Below are 20,997 nucleotides of genomic sequence, written 5' to 3' on the forward strand. Positions count from 1 at the left end.
TGAATTGACAAAAAAAACTACGAAAATATTTCATTTCCAATAGAAATACAAACAGTTTGCTTTCCATTGCTTTGCGTTCTATTCCAGCTCGGGATATTCCATTGATGTATGTCAGTGTGGGATTGTGTTATGGTATGTCGGTGTGTGATTGTGTTAGTGTGGTATTTGTCATACGCTATTAGTCATGTGTGGAGACCTGTCATTCGGTCACAGCTACATTCAAACCGAACATCGCCTAGTTGCTAAGAGTTAATACACACCGCTGTGCATTTTTCGTGATTAGTTTTATTGGAAAATTTGTAAAATCAACAACAAAATGATGAAAATGGTAAGATTATATTGAAAATTTTCATTATTTAACATGTAAAACAAGGTGAAACAGTGAAATCGTATAAATTTAAGTAAAGTTTCAGAACAAAGAAATCTCACATGTGCCGTATGTAACCATTGCATTAGTTGTCATGTGCTTCGTTTCGGAGTTTTCGCCAATTTCAATCATAAATGCAGCACACGAATGAAATGTGAATTTTACGAAAATGTTTGCTGCACCAACGCTGCAAATGCCATTTCATACATTGAACTCTAGCATATTTCTATTTTCGACAAAACTTTGTCTGTGAATAATTAAACATAACCTCACATTATGTTTGTGTTGTAGTGTGTATTACTGTACTTGACGACTGTGTGCATTAATCCATCTCGAATGTTCTTAAAATAGCACAGCTATATAGATTTTAAGCAAAAAATTAAAATTAAGCGGAAAAAAAAAATTGAAATGAATTTTAATGATTTAATGTTTTTTTTATGTAATTTCAGCAACCACAAATCGTTTTGCTCAAAGAGGGCACCGATACATCACAAGGAAAGCCGCAATTGATATCAAACATAAATGCGTGCCAATTGATTGTTGATGCAGTCCGTACAACGCTCGGACCTCGTGGAATGGACAAATTGATTGTCGATTGTAACGGCAAAGCAACTATTTCAAATGACGGTGCAACAATAATGAAACTTTTGGATATTGTTCATCCGGCTGCAAAGACACTTGTTGAAATTGCCAAGTCACAAGATGCCGAAGTTGGTGATGGTACCACCAGTGTTGTATTGTTGGCCGGTGAATTTTTGAAACAAGTCAAACCATTCGTTGAAGAAGGTGTTCATCCACGTATTGTTATCAAAGCCGTTCGTCGTGCACTTCAATTGTGCCATGACAAAATCAATCAATTGGCCGTAACAATTGATCGCGGAAATCAAGACGAACAGCGTGCATTGTTGGAGAAATGTGCAGCTACTGCACTTAATTCAAAATTGATTCATCAACAAAAGGAATTCTTTTCAAAAATGGTTGTTGACGCTGTACTCCTTTTGGATGAATTGCTTCCATTGAACATGATCGGTATTAAGAAAGTAAGCGGTGGCGCATTGGAAGATTCACAAATTGTAGCCGGTGTTGCATTCAAGAAAACGTTCTCATACGCCGGTTTTGAAATGCAACCGAAAACATACAAAAATTGTAAGATCGCTTTGCTCAACATTGAGCTGGAATTGAAGGCCGAACGTGACAATGCCGAGGTTCGTGTTGATAATGTCATTGAATATCAAAAAGTTGTGGACGCTGAATGGCAAATTTTGTATGACAAATTGGCTAAAATTCATGCATCAGGCGCAAATGTTGTACTATCAAAATTGCCCATCGGCGATGTGGCCACACAATATTTTGCTGATCGTGACATGTTCTGCGCAGGACGTGTTCCAGAAGAAGATTTGAAGCGTACAATGAAGGCTTGCGGTGGTGCCGTTATGACCACTGTTAACGATTTGGACGACAGTGTTTTGGGCAATTGTGCTTTGTTCGAAGAACAACAAATTGGCGGTGAACGATTCAACATTTTCCAAGGTAAAATTATTTTATTTATTTTTTTTACTTATTTATTTACTTTTACTTATTTTTTTCGGAGCATATTTAACAAAATGGTTTTTTTTATTGATAGGTTGTATCAATGCTAAAACATGCACAATGATCTTGCGCGGTGGTTCAGAGCAATTCTTGGAAGAAACTGAGAGATCATTGCACGATGCCATTATGATTGTTCGTCGTACAATCAAAAATGATGCAGTCGTTGCTGGTGGCGGTGCCATTGAAATGGAATTGTCAAAGATGTTGCGTGATCATTCACGTACAATTGCTGGAAAAGAACAATTGTTGATCGGCGCTATTGCCAAGGCATTAGAAATTATTCCACGTCAATTGTGCGATAATGCTGGTTTTGATGCAACAAACATCTTGAACAAACTTCGTCAAAAACATGCGCAAGGTATACATTTATTCGCAACAATCAATATCGATTCTGAAGTCTAAAATGTGATTTTGGTTTATTTTCAGGAAACGCTTGGTACGGAGTCGATGTGACCAAAGAACACATTGCTGATAACTTCGAAGCATGCGTCTGGGAACCGTCAGTAATTAAATTGAATGCATTGCAAGCAGCCGGAGAAGCAACCTGCCTCATTTTATCCGTAGACGAAACAATCAAGAGTCCCAAAGCTGGAGGTGAAGCACCACCCATGATGCCTGGCCGTGGTATGGGACGACCAATGATGTAATGTTTTCCGAAAAAAACCATAACGTCGCAAAAACGATCAATAAATTACATCTGATTATAATATGTTTAAAACACAATTTGAATAATATCCAGTATAACATCGGTCATCATCTATTTTTCTTTCACATGCATCTCTCAGCGAACTTTTGCTTTGGTATTACAAAATAAAAAAACACCCGAAAATTAATAATTTGTACTAATTTTCAATGCATTTAATCATGTGAATCTTGCACCACAAACATAAATAAAAATAACTTAAACCAAGTAAAAATTCGATAAGTTTTTCGTCTTTTAACCCAAGTTGACAAGTGATTGCATTGCATATCTCTCGTGGAATTTGATTGGACTCTGGTCCTATATAAAAAACTACATATGTTTGGTCGTTGTTCTTAGGCGTTCCACCGTAGCATTCGTCTAGACTTCGAAATTAAAACGACTGAACGCCTCTTGAGTAATATTCTGCCGATAATCTTCAACGATTCGTTCGATTCTGATCAAAGTGATGTTACCATTCGCATCGTTATCATCGCCATCATTTTCATTGTGTGAACCTGAGCCTTGATTTTTCTTTAAAAATTAAAAAAAGGAAATTACATTTGAAATGGTTTTTTTGGTAGTTCAACGTGATCAGAATCAAATTCGCCTGTTTCATTGTAGGTCAACCTCTTCTCAACCACTTCGGCTGCACCACGTTTTGGCCGTTGCACCGATGTTTTTAGATGTACTTTCATGTCGCTTTCCTCCTTTGTCGATGGCTTACGATCACAGTACCAAATATACACATGCAATAAATACGACTGTTTCGATACTAATCTGTATTATGCGAACGACATAATACAGAAAATATTTTCGAATTGAATTCTGATATGCATTGTTTGGATTTTATGCGTTTTTTATTATCTTTTGTGAGATTTTTACTGTCGCTTAATTTTTGAAATTACTTTTTTGGACATTTATTTTTTTAATGATATTGTAAATGATTGTGATAAAATCAGTCTGTGATCAGACGGTGAATAAATAAATAATAAAATAAATTTATATTCATTCTTCATTCATGATTTTTATATGTATTGATTTTTTGATTTTTTTCATCGTTAAATATCGCACAAATCGATCCGTTTGGCTTTTTGTTTTAATTTTTTCCCCAATTATGCCTTTTACTACTTTATTTTTTTATTTTACTTTTTGTGATTCTTATTCTATTGAAATGACAATTTGGATATTTCATGGAAATTCTATGTGAAAAACTAAATTAGAAAAAAATGTTTTTGTTGTCGTTTTCCTTTATGCTAATCGATGGATTTTTTTATGTGTTTCAATATGGAGTTAATTTTTACAATAGCATCTTTCGCGCATGTTTTTCTTTATCCAATTTAGATATGTGTATGAATGCCCGGGAAATGGTAGAGAAAACATACATTTTATTTACTTTCATTACTAGAAAATTATTTTTAATTTTCTGGAAAACAAATCTGTTTTTTTTTTTTTTACTTTTCCGCACTAATGTGAGAGAAACTACCAACGCAAGATGAAAATCCCATAATTTGAATTTTTTTTCTGTTTACGTTAAAATCACAAAACAATTTTTTTTAAATATTATGTGCCTTTCTCAACTTGGTTTTTGAATTAATTTCTCTGTGAGACATACGAGTTTAAAATTTTAAGGTAAAATTAAGCTGAGATGAATAAAGTCGGAACAAAAAAATATCTATTTTAGGCAATTCTTGCAATTAATCACGATTGTTTATTTATCGTCGAGTTTGGCATTGGCACAAGTCCAGGAAGAGTGTTACACATGTGTTATACATGCAGATGAATTACAAAATCCTAATAATTCATATTGTTTCAGGCATATGTATCACATAACACAGATAGCAATAGCTGGTAAAAACATAATGGTACCTAAAGCTTTTGTTGAACAAACGAAGCATGTCTATTCGCTTGAAATAAATTTCAATGGTTTATCATCAATCGATGGTACGTCAATATGTGAATGGCCAAATTTGGAATTTCTTCATGCAGATTCGAATAATTTAGAAAAACTATCGAGCGGTATTTTATCGAACTGTCGACAGCTTAAAATTTTAAATCTTCAAAATAACAAAATCAACGAAATAGCCAGCAATGCACTTGTCGGCCTATCGTCATTGAAATATTTGGATTTGTCATCAAATCAAATAACATTTTTGGATAAAAATGTATTTGAACCTTTAAAAGATTTGAAGTCGTTAGATTTGCGTGAAAATCAAATCCAAATAGATAGTTCTCAGTTGTTTCAATATAATAGTGAACTTTCATTTTTGAATTTGTACAGTAACGATTTAAGATACATACCCGTTGGATTATTTGATAATTTGAACAAGTTAAACGGACTGATTATTTCTAACAATCCAAATTTAAAGTCAAGCATTGAATTAAAACATTTCGATGCATTAGATGAGTTGATGATTGACTTTACATCAGTGACAACACTTATTCTACCGTTGAATGTGAGAAACGTCTATGCAAGCAACAGTCAATTATCTCGAGTAGTTGTTCAGCCAAATAGCCAATTAGTTAAATTGAATATAGATAATACACTCATACATAATTTCGACAATTTTATCAATGGTACTTTGACTAAATTAGAGAATTTATATATTACGCTACCATTAAATGACATTAGTATTGTTGAAATAAAAACGAAATTTCCATCAATTAAATGTATAGTCATAGTAGGTGCAGCAAGTGATAACATTGATGAAGAAGCACAACGAATGATATTGGAAGCAGAACAAAATAAGATCGATTTCGCAATTACACACGATGACACGTTCAGTCGTACATATTTATATTTCAACGATTTTGATTATCATATAGTTTATAAGAAATTGTATATAACATCGTCAATACAATTTGCCTTGAAAAATAGTGAACATTGTAAATAATGTAGTTTTTTTTAAGTAAAATAGTGATAATGTCACGAATAACGAACGTATCTCTCAGAGAAAATTAATAATAGCGCAATCAAAGTAAAATCTACGAAAATGACATTTCAGTCGATTTAATCAATTGCACTGCAATTATTATTGTATTCTTCATTCATTGCGTATATACAGGTCAATAGTTTACGAAAAAGACGTATTAAATGATATCAAATAGAAAAGCAATGAATGCAATATAGTATTGGTTATTGTTTGTTTTACTGTTATTTGTTTAATATTCAATGCAAGCAAATTTTCTTACAAATTTCGAATTCAGCAATTTTTCGAACCATATAAAATAGTTGGAAATATTTGCGAAAAGTTCAATTGAGAAATGAGAGGTGTTTACATTTGGTAAGTAAAACATTTTTTCTGTGCGTCGAGTACCCGAAATGTTCACGCAACAAATCGGCACAATCGGTGTATATTACTGTTTTGAAGCTCATTACGTTTTTGTGAATTTTGTTTAGAAAAATGACTAAAAATCTCTTTATATTTTCAGCATTTTATTGTTACTAGTTACTTTTTGTGAGATGACAACAATCGACGAGTGTCTAAAAGATCATCTTAGTTGTGAACATGTAAATCCAGGGCAGCGCCGGTTCATGTTCGTCGCGGGAACTTCTCCACTATTTAGTTGTGCTTGCGACAGCATCTTTTATTAGTGCCTGCGTGATCTTAAAACACCTGCATCCAACTTCATGGGCGATTTTTATTTCACACATCAAGCGAAGTGCTTTATCAAATCGAAACTGATAGGGCCATGCAGATATTACCAATTGAAAGAATTTGGAGGTCGTCAAATCAAACGTTGCGCCGTTAATACCTGTTTCGCGCAGCTCTTCAATTTGATTATTTTCGAGATGCAAAACCTTTAAGCTCGGTACACCATTGAATGTGCGATTGTGTAAGCTCGTTATTTTGCTCCAGTTTGCGCTTGCTGATGAACATGTGGCTCGATAGATCGCCCAAATCGTTGCCATCCAAGAAAATGGTTGTCGCATCCATTGGCAATCGTTCCAGTACTTTGGTGTAGCCAGCGTTACCGCAATCGACAAAGTTTTTCAGATGCTAATCGACACATGTTTCGTTTACAGCATTCTCAGCTCATTGTATTTAATTATTGTTTATAAGTCTCAGCTCACTGTATATAGAACGCAAGAAAAACTGAACCAAATGTAATTGAAAATCAACGGACAAACGGCATAGACTTCCCAGCCCGCACAAATCGCATACTCGTGACCATTTGAAGAAGATTTGTTTCGTATAGAGAATATTTCTAATAAGGGTCACGAATGCCGAAAAGGCGGGGCTTAGAGCCTTATAAGAAGATTTGATTATAAATTCAAATTGTGGAAGAATATAATTTTTTGAAACAAAAAAAAATTGTTTTGAAAAAACAATTGATGTCATCACATTTTTATCATCTGTTGTCGAGTTTCCTCTTTTTTTGAGTAGAATTGAGTAGGTGAAACTTCATCTTTGCGTTTGAACGGTGCTTTCTTTTTGGTTTTTCTGGTAGTTCAACGAGATCAAAATCAAATTCGTCTATTTCATTGAACAATTCAGCCAACTTCTTAGCCACTTCGGCTGCAGCATTTTTTGGCCGTTGCGACATAATACAGAAAATATTGTAGAATTTAATTCTTTGAATACGTAAAAAATAAACAAAATAACCTAAAATCCATAAGCTTATGAACAGATTAAATGTCTTCTCTCACAAAATGATAAGGTCGCTGTCTAATGGTTCACAAACCTAATCGTTTAGACAATAAATACGTTCACTTTGCTGAACAACGTTATCTAATTTATGGACACCAATCGACCACATAAAATCCAGAATTGTCACGACGCTTACGAATTACAATGTACACTACAAATTAGTATAACATATGTCCCACTGGTTTTGAGACAAATTCAAACGAATGCCATTTGAACACCAAACAACCAAATTGAAATATTCTCTTCATGATAGTTTGCTTTATTCATAATCTATCGAAAAACACATTTACAGTACACTGAATGGACCATTGTCTTCGATTTTTCTCAGTATGCGTCGAACCTTCAAAATCATGCTTTGGCAGACCGATATGTCAATTTCTTTCAACTTTCTCTCAATCCATCCAAGTATTTTGGACCTTCGCCTATAATATACATCCAAAAACAGACGAGAAATAATTAATTTGGTGTCTTTTTGTGAAGTTAAAAAGATGGTCCTTTTTTCATGGAAATGCTATTTTTTAAGAAGTGAGCCATTATTGTGATTTTTTCTGCTTGCAAGGCACAATTTTGTCTTTAATCAGATAGTTCCCAACGACTTCTATCGATTTTAATAATATTTGGTTGATAATGGAGCATGGAATGGAGGTGTTACCTTACGTTACAGCACTTAATGTTCGAATAATGGCTCTAAGACACCTTTCAAAGAAGATCCTACCATACAAACACCCGTTTATCAAAGTTCGATTTGTTGACGTCTCTAACCTTATATAGTAGTGCCCCAACATAATCAATGCAAAAGAAACCACTTGCATTTGATTCATGGTTCGATTTGGCGATGAATGTTTCACTATCCAAAATGATGAATCTTTCAGTGCAACATGCTATAGAGTGAAGTAAACATCCAATTTTTGACACCCTTTGTAATTTTTTCGTAACTTATTTTGCTGATTCCTAATGATCGTGTCTAAGTCTATTGTTTTGGTTCAAATTTGGATGTGCTGTAACCATAAAAATCACCAAAAATGAATTTTTGCTTGACCAACCCGGTTTTCGGTACTTGATGACAATTTTGAAGGGTTTGAGCATTTAAATTGGGAATACGACCGTACTTTTTGCATTCTCTAGAATCTTTATATTCATACTAAGTCCATGAAACACGATACATGGTTCGAAGACAGATTGGTTCAATTTTAGACACATGCAGAATTTGTTTTGAACTTAGCTCGCCAAAACCATTTGAGACAGACTTGCGCAAATCCAATTTGTACGCCATCGCGAATGAATATATTTGAATAGTTTGTGTTTGACAGTAAAGCAGAGGTACCGTTTTATGTGCTATGTGCTGGGTTGACATATTTGCGTTTGTATATGGAACGCAATAAACGCCTGAATTTAGTCTCAAAACCAGTGGGACATATGTTAGCAGAACTAGCGTTTATTATTGAAAATTAGTCGATCTACAATTCGTGATTATCCCCATAACTTAAACAAAGTTTTATTAAGCTTTATCTCAATTTTGTTGGTTTCATTTCGTATACCGAGTTCAAAGTACTAACAAGAATCTAAAACATATAAAATGTATGTATAAGTTGCTGCATGACTCGACAGCTGCATCAAATTTTGAAACGTGACAAAATGTTTTTGGCAATTTTTCAAACATAAATAAAATACGAGCATTATACTGAAAATGTTCACGCAAAAACGTAAGTAAAAATAGTGATTTGGTCATTCAGAAAATATGATTTTTCTAAATCAATTTTCATTGTAATAATAAGTTTGAATGGCTTTTCTACAACTATTTGATGTGGTTCAATTTGCAAAATTTTGGTTTGCAATATTTCAAAGAATTTTATTACTTCAATGTAAATTCGTTTTTTTTTTACTATTTCAATGTAACATAAAACGGTCTCATTTCAATTTGATTTATACATCTGAAGCAATGGCACAAACATGGGAAATTAAAATTGCGAATTGAGTGCCCGTCGTGTGCACAGTTGTTGTTCGGAACGGGACGGTTGTTTTAAATATGTTTATTTTTAGCGGCTGTGCGTGTATGAACAATATTCTTTCGATTTCGTATTTCTGGTCTTTCGGTAAAATTCGCTTTGGCTCGCAGGGACGAGTTACAATGAACACCAATGTCTCTATTGTGGTCAGTTTGAATCGATAATCGCTCAGAGAGGCACTTTCTTTGCAAACCGTCGTTCCGGTACAATAAGTCAATGGTATTTTTTTTCTCTTTCGTTTGAATTTCGGCATAAATCCGGTGAAATATCTTCCACGAAAATATCAATGAAAAATAAATCCACGAAAATCCATTCAATTTAAAAAATATGGTGATTAAAAGTTTTAGAATTTAAATTTCCAAATTATTAAACAATTGATGAACAATAAATTATCTAAAAAAATGTGATAAAAAATGGCCTGTCTGTTAAATTTTAGAAAAAGAAAAAAAAGGAAAGGAATTTTAGAAAAAAAAATCAATGTAGATGCAATTTTCTCTGTCCTAAAATCATCAAAAACGAAATACTTTTTCGTCGCATTTTAACTTCTAGTTATCCGATTCAATTGCGGTTGATGTTTTCATGTGCGATTGTGCACAGTTTCATGACGAATTTCAGCCGTTTTGAGCTGTGCTATATAAATAGATAGCAAGATGCTGTGCTATTTTCTATTTAGCGAAATTTTACGAAAAAAAAAATAGAAATATACATTTAAAAGTGCAGTCCACGTTGACTAGAATTTTGCGAATTATATTTTCACAGAGACAGAGAGATAGAGACACACAAAAGGACAGAGAAAGAAACAGCGCGAAAATGTTAAATATGTATTTTTATATTTAGAGAAAATTTTGCGAGACACGAGGAAATATTATTATATTGGCTAGAGATGTATGAGATTAACGTATCCATATTCAAAATTCACGTCGCATTCATTCTCTTCTGGATTTGGATTCAATGAATGGGTTTTGCACAGTACGATGCTCCCAAATAAAAATGCGTATACTAAAAGCGGAATGAACTCTGTGCCGTGTACGTTAATGACGATTAAAATCCGTTATGAAATGACAATTCTAACTTTCAATTTCAAACGGCTTTCTATATTTAGTTCAACATTCTAAAAATACGGTGAAATGAGATTTCATTCTGACCTATGCGCCCATTCGAATGGTCCAAGCGGTAAATTGTCACAATTAGATTTATGAGGAATTGGTTAACAGTGTGCAGTTCATTAAAGTGTTCATTACTTAGAATCTCAAGCATCTATCAACGAGTATTTGTGTTCAAAGCATACAAAAAAAGAAGATACAAACAATTGGATAGCGCCTGTCAATATTTATTCGGTGTTTGTACAGTGTTGAAATGCCGATTTTGATGACCGAAAAAACCATTCTACTTAAATCTTGTTTTTTTTTCCGCCATTGGATGAAAGCCAAACAATTTTACATCATACAGACACGCTTCCTTTTTTCTTACGTTTTTTTTCTTTGTATTGATTTCAGATTATATTTAGACAGCCTATAGCCACAAGTGTTTACAGAAAAAAAGTTTCCGTCAAATAATTAAAACGAAAATACGATTTGTTTATTTGGTATCGGTATCAACGGGTCGATTTTTAATTTCGGAAATAACGCACATTTTAACACAAGCAATACAATGAGCAATAAGCCACCAATGCTACCGCCAAAGAAGATTGCACCAGATCCAGACTATGAAATTATTGAATTTTCAAATGAACAATATTCAAATGCGCAACCCATCAAAGCCACAAGTATGTTCATATCTTTTTTTTACACACAGTATTTTTTAGCTAATCGCTTTTTATTAATTTGATGATTAATTTTTATGAAACAAAAACAAAACACTGTACTATATATTTATAGATGGCAAATCTCTGGAGGGTATCAAATGTGATTTGTGTGGGTCGATGTCTGCCAAATTAAAATGTGATCATTGCAATTCGCAACTTTTTTGCTCATCGTGCGATGATATGTTTCATCGTCATCCCAAGCGAAATACGCACATAAGAAAAGTAAAAAAAAACCGTTTCATCATATTTATAAAGTTCGCGTGTTGCTAATAAAAAAGTGACTCATTTATTACGTAGACAATCGTCGTGCAGACAGAGATAAAGCCGCCGTTACCACCAAAGGGTGATATTTTGCTACCAGTTCCGCCACCTAGACGAAAGAAAACCGGAATGACACCATTACTACCACGAAAGGATTATGTACGATTAATTATAAATTCATTTCAAAACAACAATTCTAAGATCGTTTTTGTGTTAATATATTCAGACGTTGCCACATCAACCAGTTGCTCCGCCGAGTCCAGCATTATCGTTACGCGATCGAGTGTCTAGCATCAAGCGATTTATCGTGCCAGGCAACAAATCACCAGAAACACCTAACAAAAAAGAAGTACAACAAATCAATTCACGACCGGGAACACCAAATTCGGATTGCTCAACGAAATTACCATCGTTGGCAATGGAACGCATCAAAATTCATACAAATAACGCAAAAGATCGAATGGAAATTATGCAAAAACGGTATCACGACTATCAAGACTCATTGAAAACAGGCGGAAGCAGTGACTCAAATCGAGCATCAATGAATGCATCTCCTTTCGAAGTAAGGTGTTTTTTATTAATTTGAAATGTGTTTTTTTCGTTGCAGTTTGTGACTAATTTTTATTTTGGAGAAGAAATCAAAAAAATGTGTTGTGCTAAACTTGAATTTTGTTTTGTTTTATGCTTTGATGCTTCTTTAGCGAATTAATAATGACAATCGAAATTCATCGAATCGATCTAATTCATTTGGTCCAAGACTTAGATCCGGCAGTTTTTCAAATTTTGCAAGTCATTTTAAGAATGGCAATGCTCGTTTTAATCAAAACTTCAATGATTTTGACGATACACAGGATGAAGGCACACTATCCGATTCACGATCCAAAGCGTTCAGTTCATCTGTACAAAACTTAAATGGTGGCCATAATGGCGGCAATTGGCAAATGCCACCGCATCAACCATTCAGTCCACAGCCGCCACCATTCGGCTATATGCCACATCAACCGATTCAGTATCATGTAATTAAATAAATTCACAACAATTATTAACATTTTTTTTCTTTATTGTTCAATGTCTTGATATTTACACCCGAATTTATTGATCGAAATCGATTTGTTTTCCATTTCACTTAGAATCATATGCAAGGTTCATGCATGAATTGTAGTCAACAACAATTATGGAATCCACATGGCCCCGAAGCACAATGGAATGCAAAACATTTGAATGGGTCCAATATGAGTTTAAACCTTCCAGCATTCTATCCACAACAGTTTGATATGAATGGCACGACTTGGATAAATAATGGAAGCTACCGAAAACCGGACGGATATTTTGGAATGATACCAAATGGTAATTGACGAAATTGTATTTAAGCTCAATGGATTCATATTTTAATTATAATTTTATTTTAAATAGCGTATCCTTTCCCCATTTCGAGACCACATTCACGTGTACCATCTCGTGCCGCATCGCCTGCGCTTAGCACAAAATCTCGTAAATCATCAATATCTACGCGCAATTTACCCTATCGCAATAGTTATATTGAACAACATTTAACCGACGATGAGAGCTCGGAGAGTATTACAAGTTACATGGATAATTTGGATTTACGACGCAAAGGCAGTGATCGACGTGATAGCCAAGGAAGGTCAATTCGTTCTTCACGACATAGTTCGAAGAGTTCACCGCAACGAAGTTATGATGAAGATAGTGAAATATTTTCAAGTCGTGGCTATAGACGTGAACGTCGAGCAAGTTCATCAGCTCGTTCAATTACATCTCGAACAGACCGAAGACAATCGCAACGAATCAAGTCAGATTCAACACAAGATTCAGAAACGGAATTAGGTACTCGAGCTCTTGTACAGGCGAAAATACGCGAGAAAGTGGCGCAAGCATCATCAATGGACGAAAGTTCAAGTGATTTATGGAAACCAAAGTCAACGGTGCCGACAAAAATTGAGAAAATTCAAACTGCACCAACCACTTCGAAACCGATAGAAAAACCGGTAAAATCTATCGAAAAGGCCACAGCGACGACAAAGATGGTTTCTAAGGCAGTTTCAAAGCCGTTGGATCGAAAAAAAAGCATAGAAAGAGTTGTTAAACCGAAATTATTGACTGAAGTGCAGACGGTGAAAAATTCAATTGCAAAAATTGAAAAAGTAACACCAAAAGCTGAACCAACACCGCCCAAAAATGAATCGGAACCAACTGAAACGGATTTGAATAATGTACCGGACGAATCACCCGAAGGGCCGCCAGTAACTCCCGATTATGATTGGACATGCGAATATTGTACATTTGTCAATGAAAAAAATGTGAAAATATGTGCAATTTGTTGTAAAACACCATCGGCCACAGCAATTCGAAAGCAAATTAGTCCAGACAAAGAGAAAAAACCATCGACCAATGGCAAAGTAAATGATTCGGCTGATATCTCAAAAGAAGGTAGGACGAAAAAAATTTCGAGAAAAATCTCGTTTTGGCCTGGCACCAAACACGCTAAATGAAAACACAAAAACAAACAAGTGATGTTTTAAGACTGTACAAAACACGGTTCCGACACATATACTCTATATACATACAAAAAAAAAACAACGAAACAAACCATATATATTTTTCACAATTAATTTCTACACTGATATGTACACTTACAATGTATAAATAATTTTCAATCATAAGCATAAACACACATCAACATATTTTAATGCAATACATTTCTGAAATACATCTCATGTAGTACTAAAACATTTTTATTTGTATATCCACTTGAAATGAAAGAGAAAAAAACAAACAAAAATACACAACATTTTAGATCCACTTAAAGTTTTTTTTTATATGTTCATAACTTTTGTCTGCTTGTTTAATGTGTTTGTTGGATTGTTGTTTTCATTTAATATTCGTCTGAATAAAACTAAAGAGCTTCACTGATAAAAAAAAGAAGAAAATTTGCCAAAAATCGCATTTCTTATTTGTTTTTATGTATTCGTTTGATTTGTCCAATTTGTGCTCGTTTTTTTTATCTCATTCCTTCACCTGCGTATGTAATCCATTAAGCGCATTTTTCTTTCGTTCAATTGATCAAGGCTTCTGGATGGTTTCGACATCAAATGATGATGTCTCCGAGCTTAAAAGTTATGAGAGCAATGGAAGCGAAACCGAAAGTGGAAGCGAATTGGAACAAGATGACAAAGAACAAGAATCTGAAGCGGAAAAAAGTGAAAACGATTTAGAAGTTATGGAAATTTTAGGACAAACTGAAGCCCACATTCATCCTGATGTCCAACCAGTTGTAATGGACGATACACAAACGAATGATTCAGTGGAAAAGGTGAGTTTTAAGTCAAAATCATGCCAAAAATAGAAACCATTTCAAAAATGCTTCCCATCTCTTGATTCACCCAGGGTAACGAAATAATACCATCAACAAACGATGGCGTTGCCACAAACGACGACGAACAAACACTGTCACATATCATAGAAAACAATACACAGGACTTGTCACACAATACAGAAAATACTGAAAATTCGCACAAAAATACACGTGAGCAAATAATCGAAAAAGACATCGTAAAGGTTTATATACACACATAACTAGCCCGCATTTACTTGATATTAACCAGAGCAATTTGATATTTGTTTAGGATGTTCCGACATCTAATCAGCCACCGTCGTCCACTCAAGGTCCAACAAATGAATCTTACCTAACCCATGCAACCAATCAAAATCAAAATGCACCATTGGACATATTGGCATACATTGATCAGAGTTTGAAAACCTTAATTAGCTCAAATATAAAGAGCAACAACAACCATAACAACCATAATCACTTGATTCAACCAACACCACAATTTTTACCCACGGTAATATCCGCCTTTCTTTCGACTTCAATTTTACTTCTTTTTATTCAAAAATAAATTCGTTTATCCAGACACCCCAGGTGAATGCAATTCAATTGCAAAACCTTCATACAACCAATCAAAGGCGTCAATCAGTGAATGATGTGGATCTATACAAAGTGTTATTGGTAAATTACTTACATCGCATAAGAACTGCATAAATACATTTCAATGTTTTTTTCATTTTTTCCAAAGGGTGCAAATAATTATACCTTCGATGAGATTCAAGTTGCATTAGCAAATACAACAGATGGTGATCCGCTTACTTGGTTAAATGAGAATTGGATGAAATTAATTGAAACAGTACAAACGCTTGCAACAAAGTATGGACAGGAGCACAAAGAGAACATTGTTGGAACAATATCGTCGACCGAAGCGCGTGATGTATTGATAAAAAATAAGGGAAGCGTTTGGCATGCTGTTACTCAATGCATCGAACAACGACAAGAAGCTTTCAATACAATCAAGTCATTGGGAAATTATTCGCGTGAAGACATTGTTTCCTCCTTGACCGCTCACAATGGAAACATGGAAATGGCATTGGCCGAACTAAATCGTTTGCAAATGAAACCATTTTTGAAGAAAATTCAGGAATCACCACCAGCGAATGATATGCAACCATCGATCAATGGTAATAAATCAGAAAATAATGAGAATTATTCAATAGAAGGGGAAGAAACAGAAGCATTTTCAAAAGAGAATGATGCACAAGCGAACGAAGACAAGCGTGATATTTTACGAGATATCGAAGCAATTATCGGCAGCATGGAAGAGAAACAATCTAAACAAACCGAAACACTTTTGAGTACAATTGAAAATTTAGTCGGTAATATGTTGATGTCGCGCACTAGTCAATCGGTTTCTAGCGCATCAAGCTTCTCCAATTTAGACCAAAGTGATCGTTTGGATCGTATTCATGTCAAAAGTCCCCTTCCGCAAAAGATTACAAACGAATTTGATCAGAATACTGACGTTGAAACTGATGTGAAAAATTTCGTTTCGAGGCATATACAAGACGTTGTGCCTGACGTGGCTGCATTGATTAACAAGGAATTGGTGCAAACACCTGAATCTGAACAAAAAGAAGTGTTGGTTCAGGAAAATATTACTTTGAATGGTGTAAATGAAACACCAATGGAAACACTTTTGGAACCAATCGAAATGGAAACTCCTTTAGAACCTATGGAAACGGCGGAAATTCGCACAGAAGCGGCAAATGATATAAAAACACCAGTTGAAGTTCTTCAAGGACAAGATGGACCAGAGGAAATTAGAATAGAAGAGAATCCTATAATAAATGAAACTCCACATGATCAACTCCAAAGTGTGCCAGAACAAAATGTGCCGATTCAAAATGGTGAAATCGATGAGATCGCGTCCACTTCATCACAAGTCGAAAATCAGCCACAAAAAATCAAAGTCATACAGCAATCGTTCCGAAATAAACCTCTATTTGTTGTCACAAAATCGAGTGCACGATTCACGCAAAAGCAAATGGATAAAAAACGGATTCGCGAACTTGAAAAGCAGTTAAGACGACAACAAAAAGATCAACGAAGAAATTCAATCATAATTGATCGATCCGATTCACAGAATACTGGATATTTATCAGATTCAACAGTTATTGCGGATGAAACACAAGCCGTGGATCACGTTGATGCCCTTCCTGGTGTTTCGAATGAGAAAACATTCTCATTGTCTATTGTTGAACAAGCCGTTCATGATGATGACAATAAAGAGCACAATCACACAATTGAATCGCCAGTTCCGCCAAATGTGGATGCAACGAATCAACCATCTTCAAGTAGTGCTTTGAACCAAATCGACGAAAATTCGTTAGATATCGTTGCATCGATGAAAGATATGAAAAATCGTAATTTATCCAAATTAGTAGAGGACACAAAGTCTTTGATTCAACTTATGAAAAATGAAATTGACGAGGATATTGCGATGTCCGCATCAGAATTCGGGGATAATGATGATTATTTGAGCGATGATGACATCATTTATTCGGACGATATGGGCGAGGGTGAAAGTGAATTCAGTGACAGTTGGGAAGATATAAGTGATGAAGAGTCGGTTATTAGTGAAGATGTTAAATATTATAATGAAGATGATGACGTATTTCAACGGAGTAGTCAAAGTGTTGAAAGTGAGGTCTTTGTCGAAGCACGAGAAAGCCAAACGAGTGAAATTGAGCATGGTGAAGAAAATCTTGGGATTTTGGACAATATTGAAGTTTTAGAGGACAGTTCTCCTATTGAAGTAGGTGTTTTCAATGAAGAAACCGCCGGAAATCATGAAGAATTCGTGCAATTTGATGAGAATCGAGAAGAAAATGAACAACTGATTACAATTGATTCCAATAATAATCATGTTCGAATACAAGAACACATTTTGGAAAATGCAGCCGAAACACCGTCTAGTCCAGAACCATTGAACCTTGCTGTTCCTTCTGTTGATGAGAATGTGATGCTTGAAATCCAACAATCACTGCACACATCATCTATTGTCTCGGTGAATTTCCGCGAAACGGATTTGAGAGAAAAATCACAATCTGTAGAGCCAAGCACCGATTCACAAGTGAGCTCACCGATTCAATCGCCCGATCAACCATCTGTTTATTCACCGGATCCACAAGATAGTATTTCAGAGAGGGATAAGAGCGTTTTACCAACAATTGAAGCGAATTCTGAAGAACAATCGGGTACTGTACAGCAAAATATTCAATCCGTTATTGATTCGGAGGAAAACATAAATGTAAACTCTGATGAAGTCGAAGAGGGCGAACTTTCAAAAGAATCCGTGGAAAATACACCAATTCTCAATGGTGAACATGAAGCTAGCGAAAGCGAATCTCAGTCCCAATCGATGTCAATGTCTGAAAATCAAATTTTTCATGCCAACGACACAGAATCAGAACTAGAAGAATTAAGTGTTGATATATCTGCATCGGATAGTACAAACAGCAAAGAAAATACAAGAGTTAATTCGTCCATGTCAACGGTATCGGTGGCCAGTGAAAAATTAGTCGAATCATATCAATATCAAAAAATTACTGTCCCCGTTATAACACAATGTAGTTCCAGCAAGATAAGTGTAATGCAATTGAAAAAAAATCCATCCGAAAAATCAGTGATTAAAAATAAAATCCCAGTGCGTCGTCCATCATTTGCTGAACCATCGGCAAGCATTCGAAATATTCAAAATGAATTATTAAACAAGCAACTGAAGCAAACGCCAAAAGTTAGCAAAAAACCGTCGAAAATTGTGCCGCCGAAGCTATTTTTCAAATCAAATACAGAAACAAGCACAGTAGTTGGCACTAGCAAAGCCACCAAAATAGATGCAGACAAACCATCCACATCATACGAAAAACAATCCATTCCGAAGAAGAAATATTATGAAACATGCTTTAGTGATGACAACTATCAAACGTCAGACGACGAAAAACCTATCACAAGCAAAAAAGTCATTCCAAATTTAGTGAAAATTATCGAATCGAATACCGAAGAGGATTTTGAGGTAAAATTAAGTCAAAGCTTATATTAATCAATACAATTTAATGACATTTGAATTAAATAGGCACTGGCACAAAGATTAATGGATGAAGGTAAAGTACGTATACATGCTGAAGCTTTATTGGCTGCTGAGTTGATCCAACAAAAATTCAAAGAAGACGTCTCAATTTGGGCAGCTACGGAATGCACGACAATTGAGCATGCCATTCGATTGTTGCAACAGGAATGCGAACTCTGTACGGAAACTTATCCGTTGAATCAAATGGTTTCAATGTTAAAGTGCACACACAGTTGTTGTCAAGAATGTTCCAGAAATTACTTTACAATTCAGGTAAATCGAGTTAGTACACTTGGAAATGAATGTAATGATATAATTAATAGCATTTATTCGCAGATTACCGACCGTAGTATTACAGATTGCTCATGTCCATTTTGTAAATTACCCGATCTCAATGCATCCGAGACAACCGAGGACGATGTTTTGGAATATTTCTCCAATTTGGACATTTTATTGAAAAATATAATTGCAGCCGATGTACATGAGCTATTCCAAAGAAAATTACGAGACAGAACACTAATGCAAGATCCAAATTTCAAATGGTGTGTTCAGGTGAGAAATTTAATCCTCTTTGATATGTCTGAGTTCTATAATGTTGATTCCGTCACCTTTTTTAATCCACAGTGTTCTTCTGGTTTCTTTGCACGTCCCCGACAAAAGCGACTCATTTGCCCCGATTGTGGTAGTGTAACTTGTGCTCAGTGTAGGAAGACTGTAAGTTTAATGCACGCAAGCGTAGAACTTTTGAAAGAATTTTTAAACTATTTGTTATTTTTTCTAGTGGGAGAGTCAACATGAAGGAATCACATGTGACCAATTTGCCGAATGGAAAGACTTGAACGATCCGGATAAACAAAATGAAGGGGTCGCTCAACATTTACAGTTGCATGGAATCTCTTGCCCAAAGTGTAAATTCAAGTATTCACTTGCAAGGTATGAATTGTAAAATCCGATACCGAAAACTAGTTTTTTTAAAAAAATAATTCCAACTTTTAGGGGTGGATGTATGCATTTCACTTGTTCACAATGTAAATATGAATTCTGCTATGGATGTAATAAACCATTTAAAATGGGAGCAAAATGTGGCTTATCTGATTACTGTGCGAAGCTAGGATTGCATTCGCATCATCCAAGAAATTGCTTATTCTACCTACGAGACAAAGAACCAAAAGAGTTGCAAACATTACTTCGAGTGAGTGCACACGATGCATAAATGATTTACATTTGAATGACTTTGGCATTGTAATTCCAGATGCACAATATCCCATTCAGCACAGAACCCGGAGAGGTAATCCCAGGAACAAATACAAAAGAAGAAAGTAATTTTCGAAAATTGTGTCCGATTCCAATTCAAAAAGAAACACCTAGCGGCCTAGTCGATACAGTTTGCAATGGTGATATTGAAGAGAATAGCGCCGGCCTCTGCAGGTAATTGAGCCACAGTTCAAACTAATCAATGATTGGTAATCATGAAACATTTCTTTTAAAAAAAACTATCTAAATTTCATTTAAACTTGTTGACCTTTACGGTATCAATTTTAATCGAATGATATAAATGTGCTCGGGCGGCATCTTTTTAGAAATCATTATGTTGAGCACTTGTGTTGTCTAATTCGTGAGAAAATGTTAGATTCACTGCCAATATTGTCAACTGATGATCTCGAAACAGTTGTGCGACGGGCAAACAGACGTCTTCCGCCACGTCCATACGTATATCGTCAGGATCCTAAAATTTGCAACTCAATTTTTCACAATGAATTGATTAAGGTATTAAACTTATCCAAATTTTCGTTTTGTTTGTTCTTTCTCTTTTTCTATTCTCTTTATGGTGTGATTTTGTTTGCCAACCTGCTTCTAAAACCGATTCATTCACCTGAAACCAAAATATAAAAAAATAAAACCATTTCGGTGCCAAATTTGTTGGCATGCAAAAGGGCACATTTTGTTGAGTACTTAGTTGGTATTGTGGCCAAAGCTAATATTGATCCGTTGCCAATACTCGATCTAACTGATTGCGTACAAGAATTACGACGCAGGGGGATTGCTTTACCAGATCGAGGTCCATGGTGAGAAATCTTATCACTTTTTTCCACAATAATGAAGAATTTCGGAGAGTAATCATTTTTTTTATGAATGCAGGGACACAGATCCAATTTATAG

At 35.0% G+C, this 20,997-nt stretch overlaps 2 protein-coding genes across 7 annotated transcripts; both read left to right on the forward strand.

Moving 5' to 3' along the window:
• The first annotated feature begins 193 nt into the window (after positions 1-193).
• LOC116337079 (T-complex protein 1 subunit eta) lies at positions 194-2,874 on the forward strand. The gene is made up of 4 exons (XM_031761383.1): positions 194-328; positions 817-1,897; positions 1,992-2,315; positions 2,384-2,874. The coding sequence occupies exons 1-4, from the start codon at positions 317-319 to the stop codon at positions 2,602-2,604; spliced, it is 1,638 nt and encodes a 545-aa protein (XP_031617243.1). The 5' UTR covers positions 194-316; the 3' UTR covers positions 2,605-2,874.
• A 6,578-nt stretch (positions 2,875-9,452) lies between these two features.
• LOC116336963 lies at positions 9,453-20,896 on the forward strand. Of its 6 annotated transcripts, none has more exons than XM_031761202.1 (21): positions 9,453-9,513; positions 10,791-11,059; positions 11,172-11,320; positions 11,396-11,518; positions 11,586-11,921; positions 12,061-12,375; positions 12,490-12,706; positions 12,773-13,807; positions 14,446-14,690; positions 14,765-14,935; positions 15,004-15,222; positions 15,291-15,386; positions 15,454-18,783; positions 18,844-19,110; positions 19,174-19,389; positions 19,462-19,551; positions 19,619-19,770; positions 19,834-20,029; positions 20,090-20,265; positions 20,418-20,604; positions 20,772-20,896. In XM_031761202.1, exons 2-21 carry the CDS (start codon positions 10,945-10,947, stop codon positions 20,784-20,786), a joined length of 7,650 nt encoding a protein of 2,549 aa, XP_031617062.1. In that variant the 5' UTR covers positions 9,453-9,513; positions 10,791-10,944; the 3' UTR covers positions 20,787-20,896. The 6 variants fall into 6 exon arrangements, with proteins under 6 accessions (XP_031617062.1, XP_031617064.1, XP_031617065.1 ...); XM_031761204.1 differs by having other exon boundaries at positions 12,211-12,375; XM_031761203.1 differs by having other exon boundaries at positions 9,461-9,624.
• Positions 20,897-20,997: the final 101 nt, after the last annotated feature.

This window comes from Contarinia nasturtii, unplaced genomic scaffold (genome assembly GCF_009176525.2).
Source record: "Contarinia nasturtii isolate CC-2019 unplaced genomic scaffold, AAFC_CNas_1.1 Cnas_scaffold_220, whole genome shotgun sequence".
Classification (NCBI taxonomy): domain Eukaryota; kingdom Metazoa; phylum Arthropoda; class Insecta; order Diptera; family Cecidomyiidae; genus Contarinia; species Contarinia nasturtii.

Excerpts from the sequence above, each read along its gene's own strand:
- LOC116336963 (XM_031761202.1), top strand. The coding sequence starts at position 10,945 with ATGAGCAATAAGCCACCAATGCTACCGCCAAAGAAGATTGCACCAGAT. Across the intron at positions 14,936-15,003 it reads TCGAAAAAGACATCGTAAAG|GATGTTCCGACATCTAATCA; the intron begins GTTTATATACAC and ends ATATTTGTTTAG. Across the intron at positions 20,030-20,089 it reads AGTTGCAAACATTACTTCGA|ATGCACAATATCCCATTCAG; the intron begins GTGAGTGCACAC and ends TTGTAATTCCAG.
- LOC116337079 (XM_031761383.1), top strand. Across the intron at positions 1,898-1,991 it reads ACGATTCAACATTTTCCAAG|GTTGTATCAATGCTAAAACA; the intron begins GTAAAATTATTT and ends TTTTATTGATAG. Across the intron at positions 2,316-2,383 it reads TCGTCAAAAACATGCGCAAG|GAAACGCTTGGTACGGAGTC; the intron begins GTATACATTTAT and ends GTTTATTTTCAG.